The sequence below is a fragment of the Melozone crissalis genome, unplaced genomic scaffold (assembly GCF_028551555.1).
Source record: "Melozone crissalis strain CALT ecotype California unplaced genomic scaffold, PUWL_Pcris_2 ptg000013l_1, whole genome shotgun sequence".
NCBI classification, from domain to species: domain Eukaryota; kingdom Metazoa; phylum Chordata; class Aves; order Passeriformes; family Passerellidae; genus Melozone; species Melozone crissalis.
In genome coordinates this window covers 51810900-51830222 of record NW_026535791.1, presented here as the reverse complement: position 1 = coordinate 51830222, position 19323 = coordinate 51810900, and the positions used below count along the sequence as shown (strand labels likewise).

Here is a 19323-nt window from a genome sequence, read left to right as displayed (position 1 = left end):
TAGGTTGGCATCTTCTAAATTTGATGCTGTTGCTATCCAGCATGGCTTCTTGGAAAAATGAATGCTAATTAATGTGCATCAGTGGAGCAGTCAAGAAACAAATTAAAGGAACAAAAACCCCGAAATCTCAGTGGAATCAAAGCAACAAACTAAGACAGTAGATCTAATCAGATGATCATATGTATGTGACTTAATCAAAGTTCAACAGCTCAAATGCTCAGCTGAGTTTTCTTATGAACATAAAATACTAGTGGCTTGGAATTATTGGTAAATGGTAATCCACTAATGGCAGATGTGGAACTTTCATAAGTATGTTTTCTTTATATCATCTCTCAATGGCTGCATAGGACAAGGTACCCTCTTTTAGAGTTTGACGATTTCACAATCTTATTTTTATTCCTGTTCAAAGACCAATTAGTGACAAATCTCTTCTCTTCTATGGGTGTAACTAAGAGAAAAAGGTGCCATGCCTGAGTAACTCATCTTTCTGCACCTAAAATCTATCTGTCATTATATACACACCACCAGAAGTATCTCACTTCCTGCTGACAACAAACAGAAGTAACATGGAATGATTTTTCTTGTCTCTTTGCGACACTAAGCTAGGGCAATTTTCCAGTTCATGGCCTAATTTGACATACTGTCTATATAGCAAGGAAGGGCAGTAACATGAGGCCACCATTCTTCCTCATTCATTCCTGGGATTTATGGAACAGAGGCTTAGATCAGTGCATGTCTGTGACGGACAAAAATCCAGCTCAGGCATTTCTAATTACAGTGAGCTTTTTTCTAGTGATTGTTGAGAAAGAAATTTAGAATTGATATATTAAATATATTAAAATTATTTGAAATTACTTTTCAGTGTGTAATTTTACAATTTGATATTTTACATTCTTTCAGAGTAGGGTGTTGTGTACTTCTGTTGTTAATATAAGCCTATATTTTTAGATATCATAGGATCTTCAGATAATGAAAGTCAAAGTTGTTTGTACATTGTCTACCTTGAAGTCTCCTTTTAGTGCAACCCCTAGGTAGAAGAGGTGACATCTACCTTGTGAAAATATTTCTCAGTGAAACTATTTCTACCTATGAGGTAACTTGAAGACTGTGTGAGGTTGTAAGTCCAGCTAAAACCAGACAGCTGTTTGATGTATCAGAAATGAGGAATTTACAATGGTCTCCTCTGGCCACACATTAGACCTATGCTTGAAAAGGAAGAGTTCTTCAATTAGGCTGGGTATAGAAAGCTAACCTGCTCAGGATTAATTGGCAGTACTGACAAGGTATGCTAGTTTTATCAGGCCAAAACCAGCTTCATTCCCTTTCCAAACTTGAAGCTACGTAGCTTATTTTAAGTGGAAATAAGGTTGATCATCCTTCGCTGATATTTCAACCTCAGTTGAAGTAACTCGCATGCAGCTTTTTTTTCTTTTTTTGTTTTAGTCCAGCCTAATCATATTGTTTAAACTGGAGGAGTAAATCAAGGCATAGAATAGTTCTAGATGCAAGTTGGACTACTGCAATGAATTTGTGATTATTGGGTCAGATTTACTTCAAATACATCTGAGCAGCTATCAGTTAGCAGCAATATATCTCCAGTTTGGTGCAGCTGAAAGATGCACTGCAACATTTACCTATGTGACTACATAAGTCTGATACATTCCAGGCCACACTATTCCTCAGTTGGAAACTGACAAAATTACTACTTATCAGATGGGATGAAGCCTTCATCAGAAACCTGGAATAAGGTTTCTAACTCAGTTCTCCTGTTCTGTTGTGAGGCAGCTTAGCTGTACTTCCATCACACCAGTGAGAATTCATGAAGCAATAAAATTAGATTTCTTGGCTTAGTAACTCTAAAAGAAGCATTTTTATTGGCATTTTTGAGGAAGCTGGTTATCCATGTTTAACTTTTATGGTTGAAATACTTGATTTTGGTCTTAAATGTTGATTTATATTTACTAAGAAAAAGCTTGTTACAGGTTTTAGGCAAAATAAAAGGAATTATTGTCATTATGTCTAAGCAAAGGGGAGATGATTCTGTGAAAAACTTCAAAGACCGAGCTCTAAAGGTATGAAGTCCAGCAAATAGAAAGTGTTGCCAGAATCCAGCAAATTAATTACTTTGAAATATTACTCAATAGGTATAAAACAAGAATTTTAATGTTTGTGTTAAGTAAGATAATGTACCTTTAGAAACATTGTTCTCTTTCACAAAAACTTATAATTTTGTCGAGTTTTAACTAAATTAAAATCCTACATTTTAGGATTTTACTTTAGACTGGTTGCAAGATCTGAAATTTGTTTACTTTATTTATTCTGATCATATTTTTTAAAAATCTTTTGTGGAGAAATTATTTTGCCATAATTGGCCCCTAGAGTGGGATCAGAAGAAAGCTAATAACATTTCTCACAGGTGCTTATAATTATTTTTTTAATTATTGATATTTATCTTCACTCATCTATATAAGGATTTCCCATTCTACTGATGTTATTATTATCAAGATAGTCTCAGGGAATTTCTTCTTAAGACTCCTAACTCTTCAAAGTTTACTCAGACAAGTATGCTGATTCTCAGTTTTGTAGATTCATGGTTGCCTTAATGTGGCATTTCAATGTAATTGATTGCATGTTGGCAAAGTTGGATCTGGTGATCCAAATGAGTAATGAAATTATTTAAGGTAATGTTTTAACAGTTCCTGACTCATTCTGCAAGAGGGCTTTTTCTTTATGAAGATTTAAGAATGTGTGTGGATTCTTGTGAAGTATTGGTTTCCATTTCTCATGGAAAACAAGCTGATTAGGTATATATCCCTGAGAAAATCTTGATACTGTGTTCCTTGCCTGCTAGTAAGTTTAAGGCATGTTTTTTTATCAGCTAGTTAGAAAAGCTTTTCTCTATTTGTAGATAAGACCAGTTAAACGCTGATAAATATTTTGTAGATAAAGTCTGGCTGAACAGCAGGTCCCAGAGGGCCTGAGTCTAGCTGGAGACCTCTCACTTGCAATCACCCTCAGGGTCCATTACTGGGCCAGTATTGTTTAACTTATTCATACCTGACCTGGATGATGGGATAGATGTCTCCTTGGCAGGTTCACTGAGGGCACAAAGCTGGGAGGAGTGGCTGATACCCCAGAGTGCTTTGCAGCCCTTCAGAAGGGCCTCAGCAGGGTGCAGAGATGGGCAGGGAAGGACTGCCTGGAATTCAGCAAAGGCAGGTCCTGCATCTGGGGAAAAGCAACCCTCTGTGCCAGGACAGATTGGGAGTGACCTGCTGGAAAGCAGCTCTGTGGAGCAGGATCTGGATGTCCTGGTGGACAACAAGCCAGCAGTGAGCCAGCAGTGTGTCCTTGTGGCCAGGTGGGCTGATGGTGTCCTGGGGTGCATCAGGAAGAGCAGTGCCAGCAGCTCGAGGGAGGTGATCCTGTCCCTCTGCTCGGCCCTGATGAGGCCACATTGGGAGTGCTGTGTCCAGCTCTGGGTTCCTCAGCAGAAGAGAGACGTGGAGCTCCTTAAACAAGTTCAGTGGAAGGCTGCAGAGGTGATTCAGAGACTGGAGCATCTCTCTTATGAGGAAAAAGCTGAGAGAGTTGGGCCTGTTTAGTCTTGAGAAGAGACAATTGAGAGGGGAACCCCATCTCAGTCTATAAAATCTGAAAGGAGGGTGTCAGAGGCTGGAGCCAGGCTCTGCTCAGCATTGCAAGAGGCAATGGGCAGAACCTAATGCACAGGCAGTTCCACATGAACATTGGGAACAGCTCTTTTATTATGTGGGTGACCATGCACTGCAACAGGCTGCCCAGGGAGGCTGTGGAATCTCCTTCACTGGAGATATCCAAAAGCCATCTGAATGCAGTTCTGTGCCATGTGCTCTGGGATGGCCCTGCTTGAGCAGGAAGGTTGGACCAGATGACCACACTGTGGTCAATTCCAACCTGACCCATTCTGAGATTCTTATGTGGCAGCATTGCAGACAAACAAAGCAAGCTGGCATTCAGTTGTGCTTTCTATCTGTACTACCAGGTCAGCAAAAGATTTCTGTTGTACACAGAGCATACAGATTATTTCTGAAGAGTTAGTTTCTGAGAGCTTTTATATTCTGACTCTATATTCATACCCATCAAAATTCAAGTAGTGTCAAAGAGTAGTAGTAGGAACACTTATTTGGGCAATGGAAGGACCTCAGATGTCTCATTTACAAAATTCTTAATACATTATCTGATTTATAGAACATGATACTCTGGAATAGAAATCTTCCTAACTTCAGAAAAAAAAAATCAGAAAATAAACCCTAAAAGATTTATTTATCTATTACTGAGCTCAGTAGAAGGGTGCTGGGAGTGCAGGAAGGAGGGAAAGGAACTTCCTGTTCAGAACCTTAACCCACAGCATCATGAGAATTGTTTCTATATCTAGAGGTAGAGAAGTCTTTAAAACAAACTGAAAGCATCTAATATAATTTGGTGCATAATATCATAATTTGAAATCTGTTTAGTTCTGGATAATTTCCAGTGTTTCATTTAACTAGATAATGCCATTTTTTAAAGCACAGAACAAATTTCACTTAAAAGAGCTGAGGAAGAGTATGTGCTACTAATGAAAGAGCTATAGATCATGAGTCCACTGGCAAATATACTTCTTCTTTCCTGCCATAACTGTCAAGCCACTCAAAAAAATGTCTGTCAGATATGGAGCCAGTGTTTCCTTCTGTTGTGTGCAGCCACCTTCTCTGTATGCACCACTCACACCTGGGTAAGTTAATATTAAAATAAAAATTACACTTGTTGAGCAAGATATCTGAGAGACATGGCAATGTCACCAAATCTCAGCAAAAATTTCAAACTACTGAAAAATCTCCCTCAAACATTTCAGAAATTAATTTTTTTTGATAATTATTTGAGATGAAGAGGAACTTATCCAACTGGAAGTATTCAGCCTGTTCCCTTCAAGCACTGTGTTTGTGACAACAGGCATAATCTGTTCCCCTGGGAAAACCAAGGGCTTTTTAATTAGGATTCTGAAGGACCTCATTTGAAGGCTAGGCTATAAACCTCCTCTAATCAGAGAAATATTTCCTCATTAATCGGTATCACTTCCAGTATATCCAGATCAGACATAAGCCTTCCTCATTACTGGCAGCAGTTGGAGGAAGAGCAAGAGCTGTTGTGTCTTGGGCAGATGAAAAGGTGCATTTCCCTCCCCCAACAGATTCATCTCACTGCTCTATGCTGGCAGATGGCAAAGGATAACAAAAGGAATGGACCCTATGCATTTTGGAGCTAAGAACCATTTACAATGAAATAAAAGTGAACAAATAACATTCTGTAGGTTTGTCTGAAGCATTGGGTAGATGTACCCAATCTTCAGGAGTAAAGGGAGTTTTGTTCACCTTGCCAAGAATGGCAAATGATTTGAGAGCATCTCTTGATGAATGGGAAGATGTCTGCCAAGGTGGTAGGTTATCAGAGAGGATGTCTTCTGTATGTGTATTGTTTTTAGGAGTTGCCAAGAATTTTTATGTAGTTTCTTTATAATATAGTTGTTAAGTGTACAAGATTAAAAAGGTATTTCTTTTCCTATAAGGGTATCTTTACAGAGATGGTCTGAGGAAAAAAGGCAAAGCTGGAGACATTGCAAATGTTAGCTGAAATGCTCTTTTGTGTATCAGAAAACCAAAGACCTATAGTGAACATCCATGCTTTTTTAAAAGTATTTACACCTGTCTGCTGATATAAGAGATAAAAAAGTTCTTCAAACATCAGCAAATTCTTTTTTTTTTCTACTTTATATTCTGGGAAATATTTTCAAACTTGAAATCAAAGTCTCAGTCCCCATTAAAACCACAGTTCTTTTAGTTATACATAGTAATGTTAAATATCTGAAATAAAATGAAGAAATATGTCAGTGATTATTAGTAACCATAAAATAAGAAAATCTTTCAGAACAAAAAGTGCCTTTTTCTAATATTTGTTCTCTTAGACCCTGGTGACGTGTCCTTTCATTTGTTAACATGCAATCATTCATGCTTTATTTTGCCTTGGGAATCTCTGCTATGATTATTTAAGGAAAGTAATTTTGCTGGAATTAACATGATTGACAGCTAGCCAGTAGAAAGATATATGGACCCTCCTTCTGGCAAGAAAAGTGATATGAAAAAGAGGAAGACAAGAAAGATTAAAAGAACAAAGTAATTTGCAACCACATATAAAGCAATGCTTTTAATTTGGATGTTGTATTGTCAGTTGTTATTTAGTTTTCAAAATCTGAGCCATAATTTAATACAGAAAATTGCTATCATGGTTGAAGAGATTTTGCACATAAAAAGCACATTGTAATAGTAAAATGTCAGTGTTGTAGAGGATACAGATCCTAGTGCTCTGTACTTACCCCGTAGGCAAGATATTAATTATGTAAAACCTCCAGCTCTTTTAATGTGGTGTGTGCATCTCCTAATAGTACTAGACCAAAATTATCAAGAGAAGTTCATGAAAACACTGAGACTACATGTTTTTCTGTCAACAAATGCATCTCCAGTATATTTGCAAGCCCGTGCATTTGTCACAAATATCAGAGTTTTGATAAGGAATGCACTAAGGCTTTTACCCAGAGTTTTGGAAGCTAGGATCAGGTTCCCATTTTGCCTGACTTTTAATAATTCATTAAGTCAGTTTGAATTGGTCTTTTCTTAATGCAAATGTTTATATATTCCTTGAGGGAAAGTAAGAGAGACTAATTTGACAAAATAACAGTCACAGACTCAACAGGGATGTAAACAATCCAGTCTCAAATTATGAATTGAATTCAGTCAGAGAAGTGATAAGCTGTTTTGTCTGCATTAAGTAGTTCTCAAAAATTGTGAAATATATTGCAATATTTCAGCTGTTGTACAATGCTACACAGCAGTTAATGCTTGTCTTCTTACAAGGAAGGCTACATACAAATGGGAAAAAAGAAAAGAAAATAAAAAAATCGAGGGTGAAAACCTATAAAGTATTCTAAAATTTCAAGCTTCTCTTTTTTCCCCAAAACAAATGTAAATAACAATTGGATTTTCAATATTCATTCTCTGAAGTAGTTTGTTTTTAAAAAATTAATTTTTCTTTCTATAAATGGACAGATTTTGTTGAAAACTTGTTCTGACAAGGAATGTACACCCCCCATCTCTAATCAGGAGCAGTTGTGAATGTGGCTTACATTTTAAAACCCAATTTAAATTGCATTCATTGCTAGAGATGGATGTGGTGATACAGCTTTATGCTTTTTCTTGTAGAAATTCCCTTGGAGGCTAATCGACCTCCCGATAACCTCCCCTGCCCAGCAAAGCCATTCTGGACTAGATTTATTATGTAACAATCCATGTCTGACATTTATGCACACAGCCAGTCCTGTGACAATCAGTAGTGCATTGAACTAGTGTGCTTTTGAAATGAAGGCAAACTTCTTGGGCATGATTTCTGATAAAGGCTCTGCTTGCCCCTGAGGATTGTTTTTCCCAGCTTGTTTTATAATATGCATTTTTTTCAAATTATTTTACTTTGTTTGTTTGCTCTACAGGAATTTATTTTGAGGGCTGGATCCTCATCTAATGGCATGGTAGGGGGTTACAATGACTGCAATGGAAACATATTTATGTCTTTCAACAGTGGTTCAGTTTTTTCTCCTTTACATCTATAGCCTGATATGCACAGAGCTTTAGACATAGAGGAAACTTGGAATATGGAGAAAAAAAATATGGAAGGATCTCAGAACAAACAGTCTGCCGTATTATTGTTGCAAAGTAGGCAACAGAATATCCCAAAATATTCAATTTTCTCACTGAGTGAATTGAGTTCCTCCTCCAAATCAGGCTTACAATGACTCAGTCCCAAGTACAGAATAGTAATACCTCTGTCCTTATCCCATTTCTTCTGTCCAAATTCTAGGTGACTGCTCTACCCTGATCCTTCCACTTCACTCCTGGCCACAATAAAATCCCTTCCCTGAATGCATGCAGTGACACACAACAAATCAGATGCAACATCAGCAGCTACTCTTTTATTTATACAGAGAAGGAACATCTGCTTTCTTCAGGCCTGACCCCCGACTTTCATTCCCCTGGGACATGTAACCTCTTGGACAGCCTGAGCCCAGAAATTCACTTGATGCTGACACAGAGACGACTTGTGCTTAACAGGTTTCCCTTGAAGTACATTCTGTAGAAGCAATCCTGACTGTAAAGAAATATAACTGGAAAAGGATAACTGAGTGTAACCAGGCATTTTTGAAACTTCCCTGAAATGGTTATCCTTGATATCAGAAAATGAGTACCTATATTCTTAGAAACTGGACTTTAAGAAGTTAAGATTTTTTCCTTCTCTTACAAATTAAGTTTTTAGCATAGCTGCTAAAGCAACCTTGAACCCTGCTTTTTTATTTCTGTTCAGTATAATAGGTTTTGAGTAGAATTTTGATTCTATTCTGTACATGGTCTGCTTGTGTATTTCATCCATGTTTTTGAAATACAGACTGCTTTTGTCCTAGAACAGAAATACTTCTGTCAAAAACAACAGATGTATTATTCACTTGCTTGAATTCTTATTATCTGTAATATCTTTTTTTTCCCCAGTGACCAGGTGTTTGAAATTGGAGTATTAGATATTTTTGGATTTGAAGAATTTCAAAAGAATACTTTTGAACAGGCAAGTGTGGATGCTTTGCTGAATTTAATGTACCTGTTGTTATTTCTCTAATTGACTAGTTTTGATCAGAATACAAATACACATGAAGGTGAACATTCTCTCTTAAAATATTTTTTCCATTATACCTATATGTATATGCATTATATCCTGGGTTTTGTACAGTTGTTGACAATTTAAAATAATATAGTAAATGTCTATTATGATTTTGAAGAGGGGTAGTATTAGCTCTGAAAAACAATCTGAGGGAAATTATGTTGTTTGTTTTCATTCTTGTGGTATTTATACTTCAACTAGATCAATGCATAGAAGGACAATATACTGAATTGGAAGAAAGATCAAAAGGTCATCAGATGCCTTAGAGAAAAAATAAAATGAAAATGCTGCATTATGCTAAGTGCCATTATTGGCAAATTCACCTCTGTGTGACTTCACAAATGTGACTTTTCAAAAAATTGAATTGCATCCATGGAAAAGAAATTGAAATTTATGTCACTTAATGCTTTAAAATCCTTTTAAATATCAAACTTTCTTTAAAAGGTTTGCCTACCTTCAGCATTAATCACTGAACACCAGAGCTCTTGGAAATTACATATTTCAGACAGCATTGGTGACTCTACACAACACACTCAAAGAGGTGTTTAAGTTGTTGTTCAGTTGTTCATTCATTCTATGATGCAGAGGAAGAAAATTGAAGCGTAGAACAAAAAATCAAAGCAGAAAAAAGAATTGAGAAGGCATCAGCAGCAACAAAGGACTTGTTATTGTTTGAAATTGGGATTTGCCCCTTTCTCCCAGTCAGTCCATTCTTTTGTGGCTCAGCTTCCTCCTTGAGGTGAAATACAAGTCACAGAGCCACATCAGTTCAGCTTGTACAACATGTTTACATTGCTACCCAGTTTCCAAATGTTTGAAACCACACAAAAGGTTTACCTGTACATCAAAGGAGCATGTAAGAAGGCAATAAAATAAATTCCAGTTTCCCTCTCAGAAAATTCTTTTTGCTGTTACAGTTCTACCTTGCTTGAACTTTTGCTGGATTAAGGACTCTTCCTGTGTACCAATATTCCTAGTCATTTCCTCATTGTGAATGCCACCTTCAGGGGGAAATAAAAAGTGAAAAATTAAAAAAAATTTAACAGATTGAATGTATGAAAAAAAAAATATCCATAGGCCTCCTGATTAATAAGTATGAAGTATTCTATGCAATTTGAATACTTCTCAAAAGAGAGGGGTTCATCTTGGGACTTTTTGGTTATTTTCCTTTGACCCTGTTCTGCATTGTATTTTTTGTCTTGAAACTCATAAAAGATCTGCAATTGACATCATGAAATACCACTTATTCAATTTTCTGGGGTAAGTAATTTTCTGTTTAATATCTGCAAAGGATACTTGAAGAGAAAATACAAGATCTAAGAAAAATTAGTGAAAAGGACTTCATTTTATTATTTCTGTGTGGCAAACATGATAATTTCAAAGTCATATTTGCATTTCTATTTCATTTTTTTTCTAAATAAATATATTTCAAGAGACACTTACTGTCCCTCCACCTGTACTGAATTCATTTTGTTGAATAATATGAACTAATAATCTGAGTCATCTCAGAATCTATTTAACTGCATTCCTGAAAAGACAAAGCAGAAGTGAGAGTTTTTTATATGAACTCTATAATGCAATTAACGTATCTGATTCCTGAAGTGGTGGGTTCTAGTATCAGTGAAGAGAAGCAGTTTGTATCTCCATGTGGTACATGCTAATCATGCAGACTTACCCCAGACAGCCTGAACTTCAAAGCTGGAGCTCTCCAGCAATCTAGTCTAGTTCAGAGTTCTGCCTGGGCTTATTAACCCTAACAATAAACAGTCTCGTTAGCCCAGATGGGGTCCTCATGCAGAACATTGCATCATGTCTGCAAACATGCCCAGAGTCAAGGGCTGTGATTGCAGAATGTTAGCATTAAATGTTACAAACAGACTGTAGTGGAGCCATAAAAATTATTTTTTAATCACATTTAGATTAGCATATTTGAATATGTCATTAGAAAAGTAATTTTAGGGAAAATTAATTTTTTTTCATGTTAGTGTATAATAGGGCACTCTTTCTAATATCTGTTTTCCTTGTTTCTTGGAAAAAATTGTGACTGTTTTCAATAAAAATTAAAACCTCCTGATTGCCCAAAACTGGGGACATTCAAAGTAGCTGTGTGAATCTTTCTGGAGCTTTATATCAGGCTGGTAGATAGACAGTGTAATATCATAATTAAGAGAGTAATAAGATAGTAAATCACATGTCAGTTTTAATAAACTGTGTTTGATGATGCTTCAGACAAACAGAGATGGATAAACTAGGTAGAATAACTTGTTTACTCCAGTGTATGTTTTGTAATGACAAGGCATTAGAGTATTGAAATATCAAAGTCAAAAGAAGAATTGGTCTAGGAACAACTCATGAGCAATGCAAAGGAAGACATCTGTCAAAGGACTAGAAAAGTAAGATGAATTATGCCTACACCAAGATCTAATAAATTCTACAGGAAAAAGATGTAGCTGACAGGTTGTAGAGAGAAAACTTTTATAGGCCATTGTAAACAAGAAGGCATTAGAAGTTAAAATCATTAATAATTGTTTCCCTTTTATTGGGTGAGTATTGGTAAGCCTTTATTGCATAGAACGTGTGATATAAGAGCAAAAATTGGACATGTAATTCTTTAATAAAAGCAAATAAGTGTGTGGAATAAGCAATAGTGAGGGGAGTTTTGATTTTGGTATGAAATTTAAAAGCTGAAAGGCAGGGAACACTGTTTTTAGAAGGCACAATCTGAAGGAGTCATTGCTCAATAAAGACTGAAAGCTTCTGAATCACTAGGACCCAGTGAGTTTCTGCTTTTACTGCTCATCAGCTGAGCTATGGTAAATGACTACAGTACACTTTGAGCTCACCCTAATAACAATTTACAATCACTTCCTAGCAGTGATCATTAGCTTGGGAGCAGCATTTTCCTGGAGCAGCTGCATACCTGCTGTGCCAGAAGAGCTTTGTATACAACCACATTGGAACATGGTTAGAAGTGAACAGAATTTCTCTTTCCTATTCTGTAAAGAAATGGCCTTTTTTTTGTGGTCATTTCAGGAAATATGAGTTCTCCACCAAAAATACCAATGGAAGTTTCCAGTGTTAATTCAGTGTTTTTACAGGCTTCCTATTTGAGAGGGGCTGTATTTGTTTCCAGTTTATTCTGTACCCCTTTAAAACTAAATGTCTTCTTCTCTTCTAGTAGAATTTAAAACTAAATGAGGTCTTATTAATGGCTCTTTCACAGCACTAATCCAAATAGTACAGTCAAGGAAGGCTACAACCTTCATACTTATGATAGGTTATTTTTGACCACAAACTCATAACCAATGAATATTAGAAGCAACAAGCAGATTGTTCAGTGGCCTGAACCAATTTGCCCCAGCTGTATCCAAGAAAAATGTATTATAGAAGAAGAACCAGACAGTGGAGGAGAAAGAGTAGCTTTTCTTCCCCCTGCAGAAAGTCAGGTCTTTCTACAGAAATGGAAGTCGGGACCTGTAGATTCACCAAAAAGAACAATAATGCAAGAAAGTTAAATGGACAATGCTAGCAGTCTTTCCTGTCCAATATAGAATTCAAATGAGAAACTGAAGAAAGTATTTAGCTCTTGGTAAATTCTGTGTTTAGCTCTTGCATGGTAATTTACATCTGTAGGCCTCTCAAGTTTTGGGTAGAAAGTATCTACATATTATTCTTTTTATAGGAAATAAAAGTGATTTATCTAAATTAGTACTGCAGGTCAGTGCAACAGTCAAGTGTCTCTTGACTCCCATTCAGCTCCATAGCCATTAAAGTACATGCACATTATCTGTGTGATGCAGTAGAGCCCTGGGAGAGGCACAGCTTCCATGGCAGCTCTGTGCAGCACATCTCCTGCAAAAGAAACCACCTGGCTCTGAGAGCAGAGAGCATTGCCTGCCCTACTCAGGACTCTACTCCAGTCACTGTGGTGAAGCAGAAGAGGTCATAGAATCCATCTGTGTTGGAATTTTCACCTATGTATATTATTAGGTGTGATAGATTTTAATTTCTCAGCATGTTATTTCTATGGTTAACTCAGTTGACACTACATTTTTGTCACATATTTCCTAGCCAGAACAATCATAACAGATTATTTTACGTTAAATTGCATTGTCTCAGCCATTAGACTGTTTCTAGCTGTCTAAATGTGAGGTCATGATGTCTGCTTTGAAGTGGAGGGTATGAATGGACAAAAGTTACATGATGTAACTTTTCTACAGTCATCGCTGCCTCAGTGACAGTAGATGAGAGGTCACACACAGGTTTTTACATTTGGACAGTCTGAAGGAGCATTTAAAGATTTTGTTTCGTGCAGAAGAAATCAACCTTCTTTGGTTTTGTCTATGCAGAGCACAGATGGAGGTTGCTGTGTGCCTCTGTGGAATAGGCAGCTGCTGGTGCACACTGAGCTCTATTACTGTTTTGGGACTTAGTGCAGAACCTTCCATACTCCAGTTCCCAGTGCTGGAGTGTTCCTTACTCCCTGTAGGATGATGGAAAGTGCTTACTACGTTAATTCAGTTTTTAACAAGGAAACATGACGTGGTGTTTTTAAGTCAGAGTTTTGCTGGCCTCCATACACAGGAAGGTTTTACCAACCTTGTTGTGGAGCAGTGAAGCCCAGGTGATCCTTGGCACCAGGGAGCCAGGCAAGAGGAGGAGCCAGAGGATGGCCGTGCCCTCCCTGCAGGGCAGCATCGCTGGAGCTTGGTGGACAGACCAGTGCCCATCAGCACCCCTGACATGGCAAGCAGCCAGATGGAGCTGGGACCCTGTCACAGGCAGCTGGAGAAAGAGCTGGAAGCTGGCACGGCCATGGCACCACCTGGGACTGGGCCCATCAGCAAGGAGTGGATGGGGGCCCCAGGAAAAGCTGAGCAGGGCTCTAAAAGCCTATTCCTTCCCTCAGGGGCCTGGCAATCCTGTGTTTTACTTTCTTCAGTCCAGCTCCAGAAGATCTTATACTCTTCATGGCCTTTGTCAGGGTGTACTCCTCCCTCTTCCCTCTTAGACTCTTTGGTCTTCTTCTTCCCAGTGCACACATTTCTTTCTCTTTATGCAGGGCACTATTATCTTTCCAGTGTTCCAGTCAACCACTGAAAAACCAGTGTTACTTTGACTTTAAAGCTGGCTTATCATGAATGTGACATTAAAATAATTTTTTAAAATTCTTTTACAGTAGATTTTTTGTAGCCAAAAATAAAATTATTTATCTCAAATTGAGATCCCCAGTTTATGATTGATTGGTGAAATATTGTACAACAACATTGAACTTACATACATACTTACTTTTCCACAGTAGCACCGTTTTTATCCCATAGTACCTAGTTTCTGGCCAGCATTACAAGTGAAAAAATAATTAGAACTGTTTCAGTTTCAGAACAATTCCAAACTCTTTCAAGGGAAGATTGTTGTTACCATGGTTTTTTTCTTAGCTTGGTTGTTTAATACTTTCATATCTCCGAAAATTCAGTGGGGGACCATTCCACTTTGTATTGAAATTGTCCCTTTTTTGAGGGGCATTTCAGACCTTCCTCTTTTGAAGTCTTCTCAGGTGACAGCTACTTGTAGCAAAGTTTAAATATAGTGCCAGGCTCTCTTTTACATTGTTTGAGGAACACAAATCAGCTAATGGCAACTGATCCCAGAGATGACAGAGTCCCAGTGAATTAAAGATCTTCTGACAGAGGTAGGACCATGTCTGAATTTGTGTTGGAGCTGCATGGACAACAAGAAATCTGTGTTAGATTCTGTTAACACTAGAAGGCAAAGGAAGAAATGTAATGGTCCTGGTTTTATAATCAATTCCTTAGAAATATTCTGATGGGTACTATTCATACAGAAAAGGATGTTGAAATGTTTGGGTAGCAGACACAAAGAGGAACAGCATTCAAGATACTTCTAAAAAATAAGTGTCAAGCTTAGGTTTAAAAATATTTTCTGAGTCCAACCTTAGAAAAAAAGATGATTCTGTGTTTCATTATCTTAGAAATTACATTTTTGAGAAACACTAGGGCACTTCCTTGCAGGTGAAATTTGACATCGTAACTTCATCATCTTAACCCATAAATTAGGGCCTGATGGATATGTTGAAATGACAGCTGTTAGCTTTACTCCATGTTCTGAATACACATTCCTTGGGAGGGTTAATCCTTCTGCATGAACAAAGGATGTAAATGAGTTTTCCAAAGGGTCTTTGCATCCATCTTTCTTTCACTGATTGACAGTCACCAAGTTTGCTTTCCACAAATCTCCTTCTTTTGTAATGCCTTTTTCAAATAGGCATAAGAGCCTGAAAATTGAATAAAGAGCAGGAAAATTTCATTAGTCATGGGTGCTTTTCTGTCTTCAGGGCACAGCACAATTTTGGTATTCTACCTAAATTTTAATTTGAAGGGCACTTAGTCTAATGTGATGAATACTTATTGCTTTTACTAAATGCCATTGTATTATTTTCCAAAATCTAAAGTTTGGGTGGTGCTGCAAGTTATGATTGTTTTTGTTTGGGTTTTTGGTTTTGTTTTTGTTTTTTGTAAATACTTGAACAAGCATATTTTTTCTTCTAATAATATTCTGACAGGACTTTTTGGAGAAGAGAAACAAATACATGTTGTATTTATTTTCACTGAGATGAGATAGTGAGTTAATGTAAAAAAGATTGGTAGAAAGAGAACTACTTAGAAGACATAATATGGAGTCCATGAGATGCATATCAAGAACAGTTTAACAATGTTTAATGACAAAAAGTACCATAGGTAATGTTGAGTAATGCTGCTAGTTAAAGCAAATATAGTTCTTAAAGGCATTTCCCAAATATTTGCTTTAGGTAAAAATCTATTTAAATGTTTTGGTTTTGTTTTGTTTTTGTTTTGTTTTTTAATTACTGTTATATTTCAATCTAATTTGCATGAGTACAGTTAAATACATGTTCAAAAAATATGATTCTATGAACTTTTCAAATCTTTAGACAGAAAGTATATAATTGCTTTATGTAATACTTAGAAGACTTGAAGCAAAAGAGTTAGGGTTTGCAAAGCTAGTTTAGTTCATATCCATCCCATTTCTGCATTTCAGCTGCTTTAACTATTATGTCAACCTGTGCCAAGCTTTTAATTTGAAACATTCCTTTCATTACCTCTTCCCAGCAGGTCGTATAAAACGCTGAAATGGAGAAAGAACGGATCAGAATGCGTTGCTTTCCAGCAGCCCTTGGCTGTTCTCCTGGTTCTCGTTCTGCAGAGCTGTTCTCTCAGCCATTGCTCCAGAGAGCAGCTTTGGGTTTGCAGTTTGCACTTTGCACAAGGGCTTGAGCTGCTTTCTGCCCTGGTCTGCAGAACCTTAGTGCCGCTGTGGCAGGTCTGCCAGTCTGGGTCACGATGTTGCTTTTGTTGCTAAGAAGCACCCCAGTGTATGCCATAATGCACTGGTTGGTAAAATTTAAAAAATTGGTTTTTTCTTTACCATCATGAATATTTTAATAAAATACTATTCCTTTTATTTTGCTACTTAAAACCTTTGCTGTTTATCAGATCTTTGTTAAGATAGGTCTAAGACAATCTTTCCTTTGTCTCAAATTGTGTAGTTCAGTAGTTTTGCTGCACAGTCAGGCTCTCAAATACTTTTTTAATGCATTTTAAGAGATTGGCTCATGATAAAAAGTAAACTTTATGGGAATTTTGACAGCTTTTCTTAATATAGAATACACTTTTGTAAAGTTGAATGACCTGGTTCTCTAAATAGGTCATCTGCAAATAAAGATATATACAGCATGCATCATTTTAAGGCTTTACCATATTCTGCAAAGTGTAAGCTTGTCTGCCTTATAAAATAATGTTAACAAGCTTCTGGAAAAATTTTGTAATTAGAATTCCAGAAGTGATCAGTAAAGCACAGTTTGCCTGCCACAGAGTTAAAAAAGCTGTCTTTCCATAAAATAACAATTGAAGTATACAACTGGAAGTCAGTTGCATACTTCTATTGCTAAGATAACAATCTGAATGTTTATAAATCCCACTTTAAAGAAATATTGCTTTTATTCGAGGCTGTCTTTTGTCTGCACTGTCATGCATTAGTAAAAGCAGTTAATAGACATTTGGTTGTAAAATGAGCTTTGTCTCATTTCTTCTTGCTGTTTTTCACACTAGTCCATTTTATTGTGTAGTGAGTACAAGTTGGCTATGCTAACAGGAGATGTTAATGGAAAATTCAGGCAACTCTTACATATTACTTGGGTTCTCTTCCCTCATCTGGATGTTAAGCCATGTAATTTTAGGATTGATCTAAATATTTCATACCTTTTAACATGACTTGCTGGGAGAATTGCTTTACACACTTTATTCATGGAAGATATAGTTTATGACTGGCCAACACAAATATGTGAATAGTTTAGACTGAAAAGAAAATGCATGCAGGCATTCCTTGTATCATTCTTCATATGAAGTGTTCTTACACCCTTTTAGGAGTTTCTTTTTTCTTAATTCTTAGTCATAGTTAATGTAGCATTGGAGGAGGTTTTAAAATTTTCAACTAAAATTTCCACTTTAATGTCAAAAAAACCAGTTTAAACATTTATTCCACAAGGTTATTAAATACTGACCTATTTTAGCAGGCAGGCTTTGAATAAAATACAAAAGCATACAAATAAGCTGGTACAAATCCCATCTGTTTTTAACTGAAAATATATTTCTGTGAATCTGTTTAGTTTTATATCCTATAAGGCAATCAAAAAAAATATTTTATAAGTGTCTACTCTATTTATGTCCCCAAATGTTGAACTTTTCTATTGAAGACCATTTTCTTCCCAACCTTCCTTTAGAATATGTATAAAATGGAGAGCAGTATCTAACAGAATGTCCCTGGGTGTTTTATATGTTTTGGTAAAACACAATGAGCTCTTAAGAGACTTCAGACTTCCGTGACATTGTATGTGGAAACAGAGTTCTATTTTTGCTAGCACTGAACTAACTACAGACTCAGGATCCTAAACAAATATGTAGGGTGGGTTTTTTTGTTGTTGTTTTTTTTTTTCTAAAAGCACATTGTATTTGCATTACCTTCCTGAATATAAAATGCAGAAGAATATTAAATATCCCATTTATAATATAGAGTTACCCTTCTTCATTCTAAGGAATTAGTGTAGATTTATACTGTATTGATAATGCTTATATTTGATAACTCTTATGTGGAGTTCACAATGAACTGTGCAGGCAGAAAATTGTGTATTCCCAAATTGACAATAATGGTTGTTAAAATCTAAATTTCCCTAGGGTCTTCCTAAATTTGTAGTCTACCAAGAGATACCATATTGTGGATTGACATTTCTTCAAATTCAATATCAGACATGCAGTAAAACCTACATCGATTAATTATCCAGTAAACATCTAATATTAATTTTTTCTTCATTTTACAACAGCTGTGTGTCAACATGACCAATGAGAAGATACACCAGTACATCAATGAAGTGCTTTTCCTACAAGAGCAAGCAGAATGTGTACAAGAGGGAGTTGCCATGGAAACAGTGTATTCTCCTGGTAACCATACCGCAGTCTTGGATTTTTTCTTTCAGGTACTTTCCAGATCCATTTTACACCATGTATATTTATACACACTCTGTGCATGTTAGGCTAATAAAAACTTCTGCTTGCATTTTCCAATTTGTGGCAAGGTTGTGGGTCAAAGAGGCCGTGGCTCAGTGGCTCACAGGGCTCACTAAGAGAGCAGGGCTGAGGAGGATGCAGCAGCCTCTCCCTGCCTGTACCAATTCCTGTGTAGCCTCTGTGTGTTTTGGCACTGTGACTGTGCTGCCCTAGGGCTGACGAGGCTCTGTCCTGAGCCTGGCAGCTTCTTTAGTGCCCAAAGCTACTTTCTGGACAACTGCTAAGAAGCAAGCAACACAATCACTTTCTAACAGATCATCAATAGTGACCATTTTTGGCAACAGAAATACTGTTCCCTACATTTCTTATAGAAGGACCAGCCTTGGACACTTACCAAAATATTTCAATATTTTTCTATTTTTCCTCGTTTTTGAGGTGATATATGTTTCTGTTTACTAAATTACAAGCTGTGTTATACTACAAGGAGCAACTAAAATTCTATTTCACCTGTATAAAATGAGAAAAATCTATTTTGCATTTCAGAAACCATCAGGCTTTTTGTCAATGCTGGATGAAGAAAGCCAATCTATTTGGTCAGTGGAACAGAGTCTTTCTAAACGCATTCAGTCTTACCTGGATACATCAGATACAAATACAGTTTATTCTTCCACAAAAGATGGAAATGGTAACCTTGCCCCAAAGGATCTGGGCTCTACCTTCACTGTTATGCACTATGCTGGGAGGGTAAGTTGTTTGAATGTCATTTACATGCAGTTAATTAAAAAAGTTAACAAAACAAAATTTTACTTGGCTTCTCCAACTCCTGGGTATAAATAGGCTTTCACTGCCAAGTGCTAAATTTTCAGAGGACAGCTTAGAATCTCAATGGCATATCTAGTGTATGAAATGTGTAGCTTACATCACAACATGCAGGATATGGTCTGCCTAGTTCTGG

At 36.8% G+C, this 19323-nt stretch overlaps 1 protein-coding gene across 4 annotated transcripts in view; it reads left to right on the top strand.

Moving 5' to 3' along the window:
* MYO16 (myosin XVI) overlaps positions 1-19323 on the top strand; it is a 361146-nt gene that overhangs the window by 239546 nt on the left and 102277 nt on the right. For all 4 annotated transcript variants that reach the window (XM_054271508.1, XM_054271509.1, XM_054271511.1 and 1 more), the window contains exons 21-23: positions 8607-8679; positions 18185-18337; positions 18912-19112. In XM_054271508.1, the coding sequence (XP_054127483.1) occupies positions 8607-8679; positions 18185-18337; positions 18912-19112 (427 nt within the window). The remainder of the gene's footprint in view (positions 1-8606; positions 8680-18184; positions 18338-18911; positions 19113-19323) is intronic.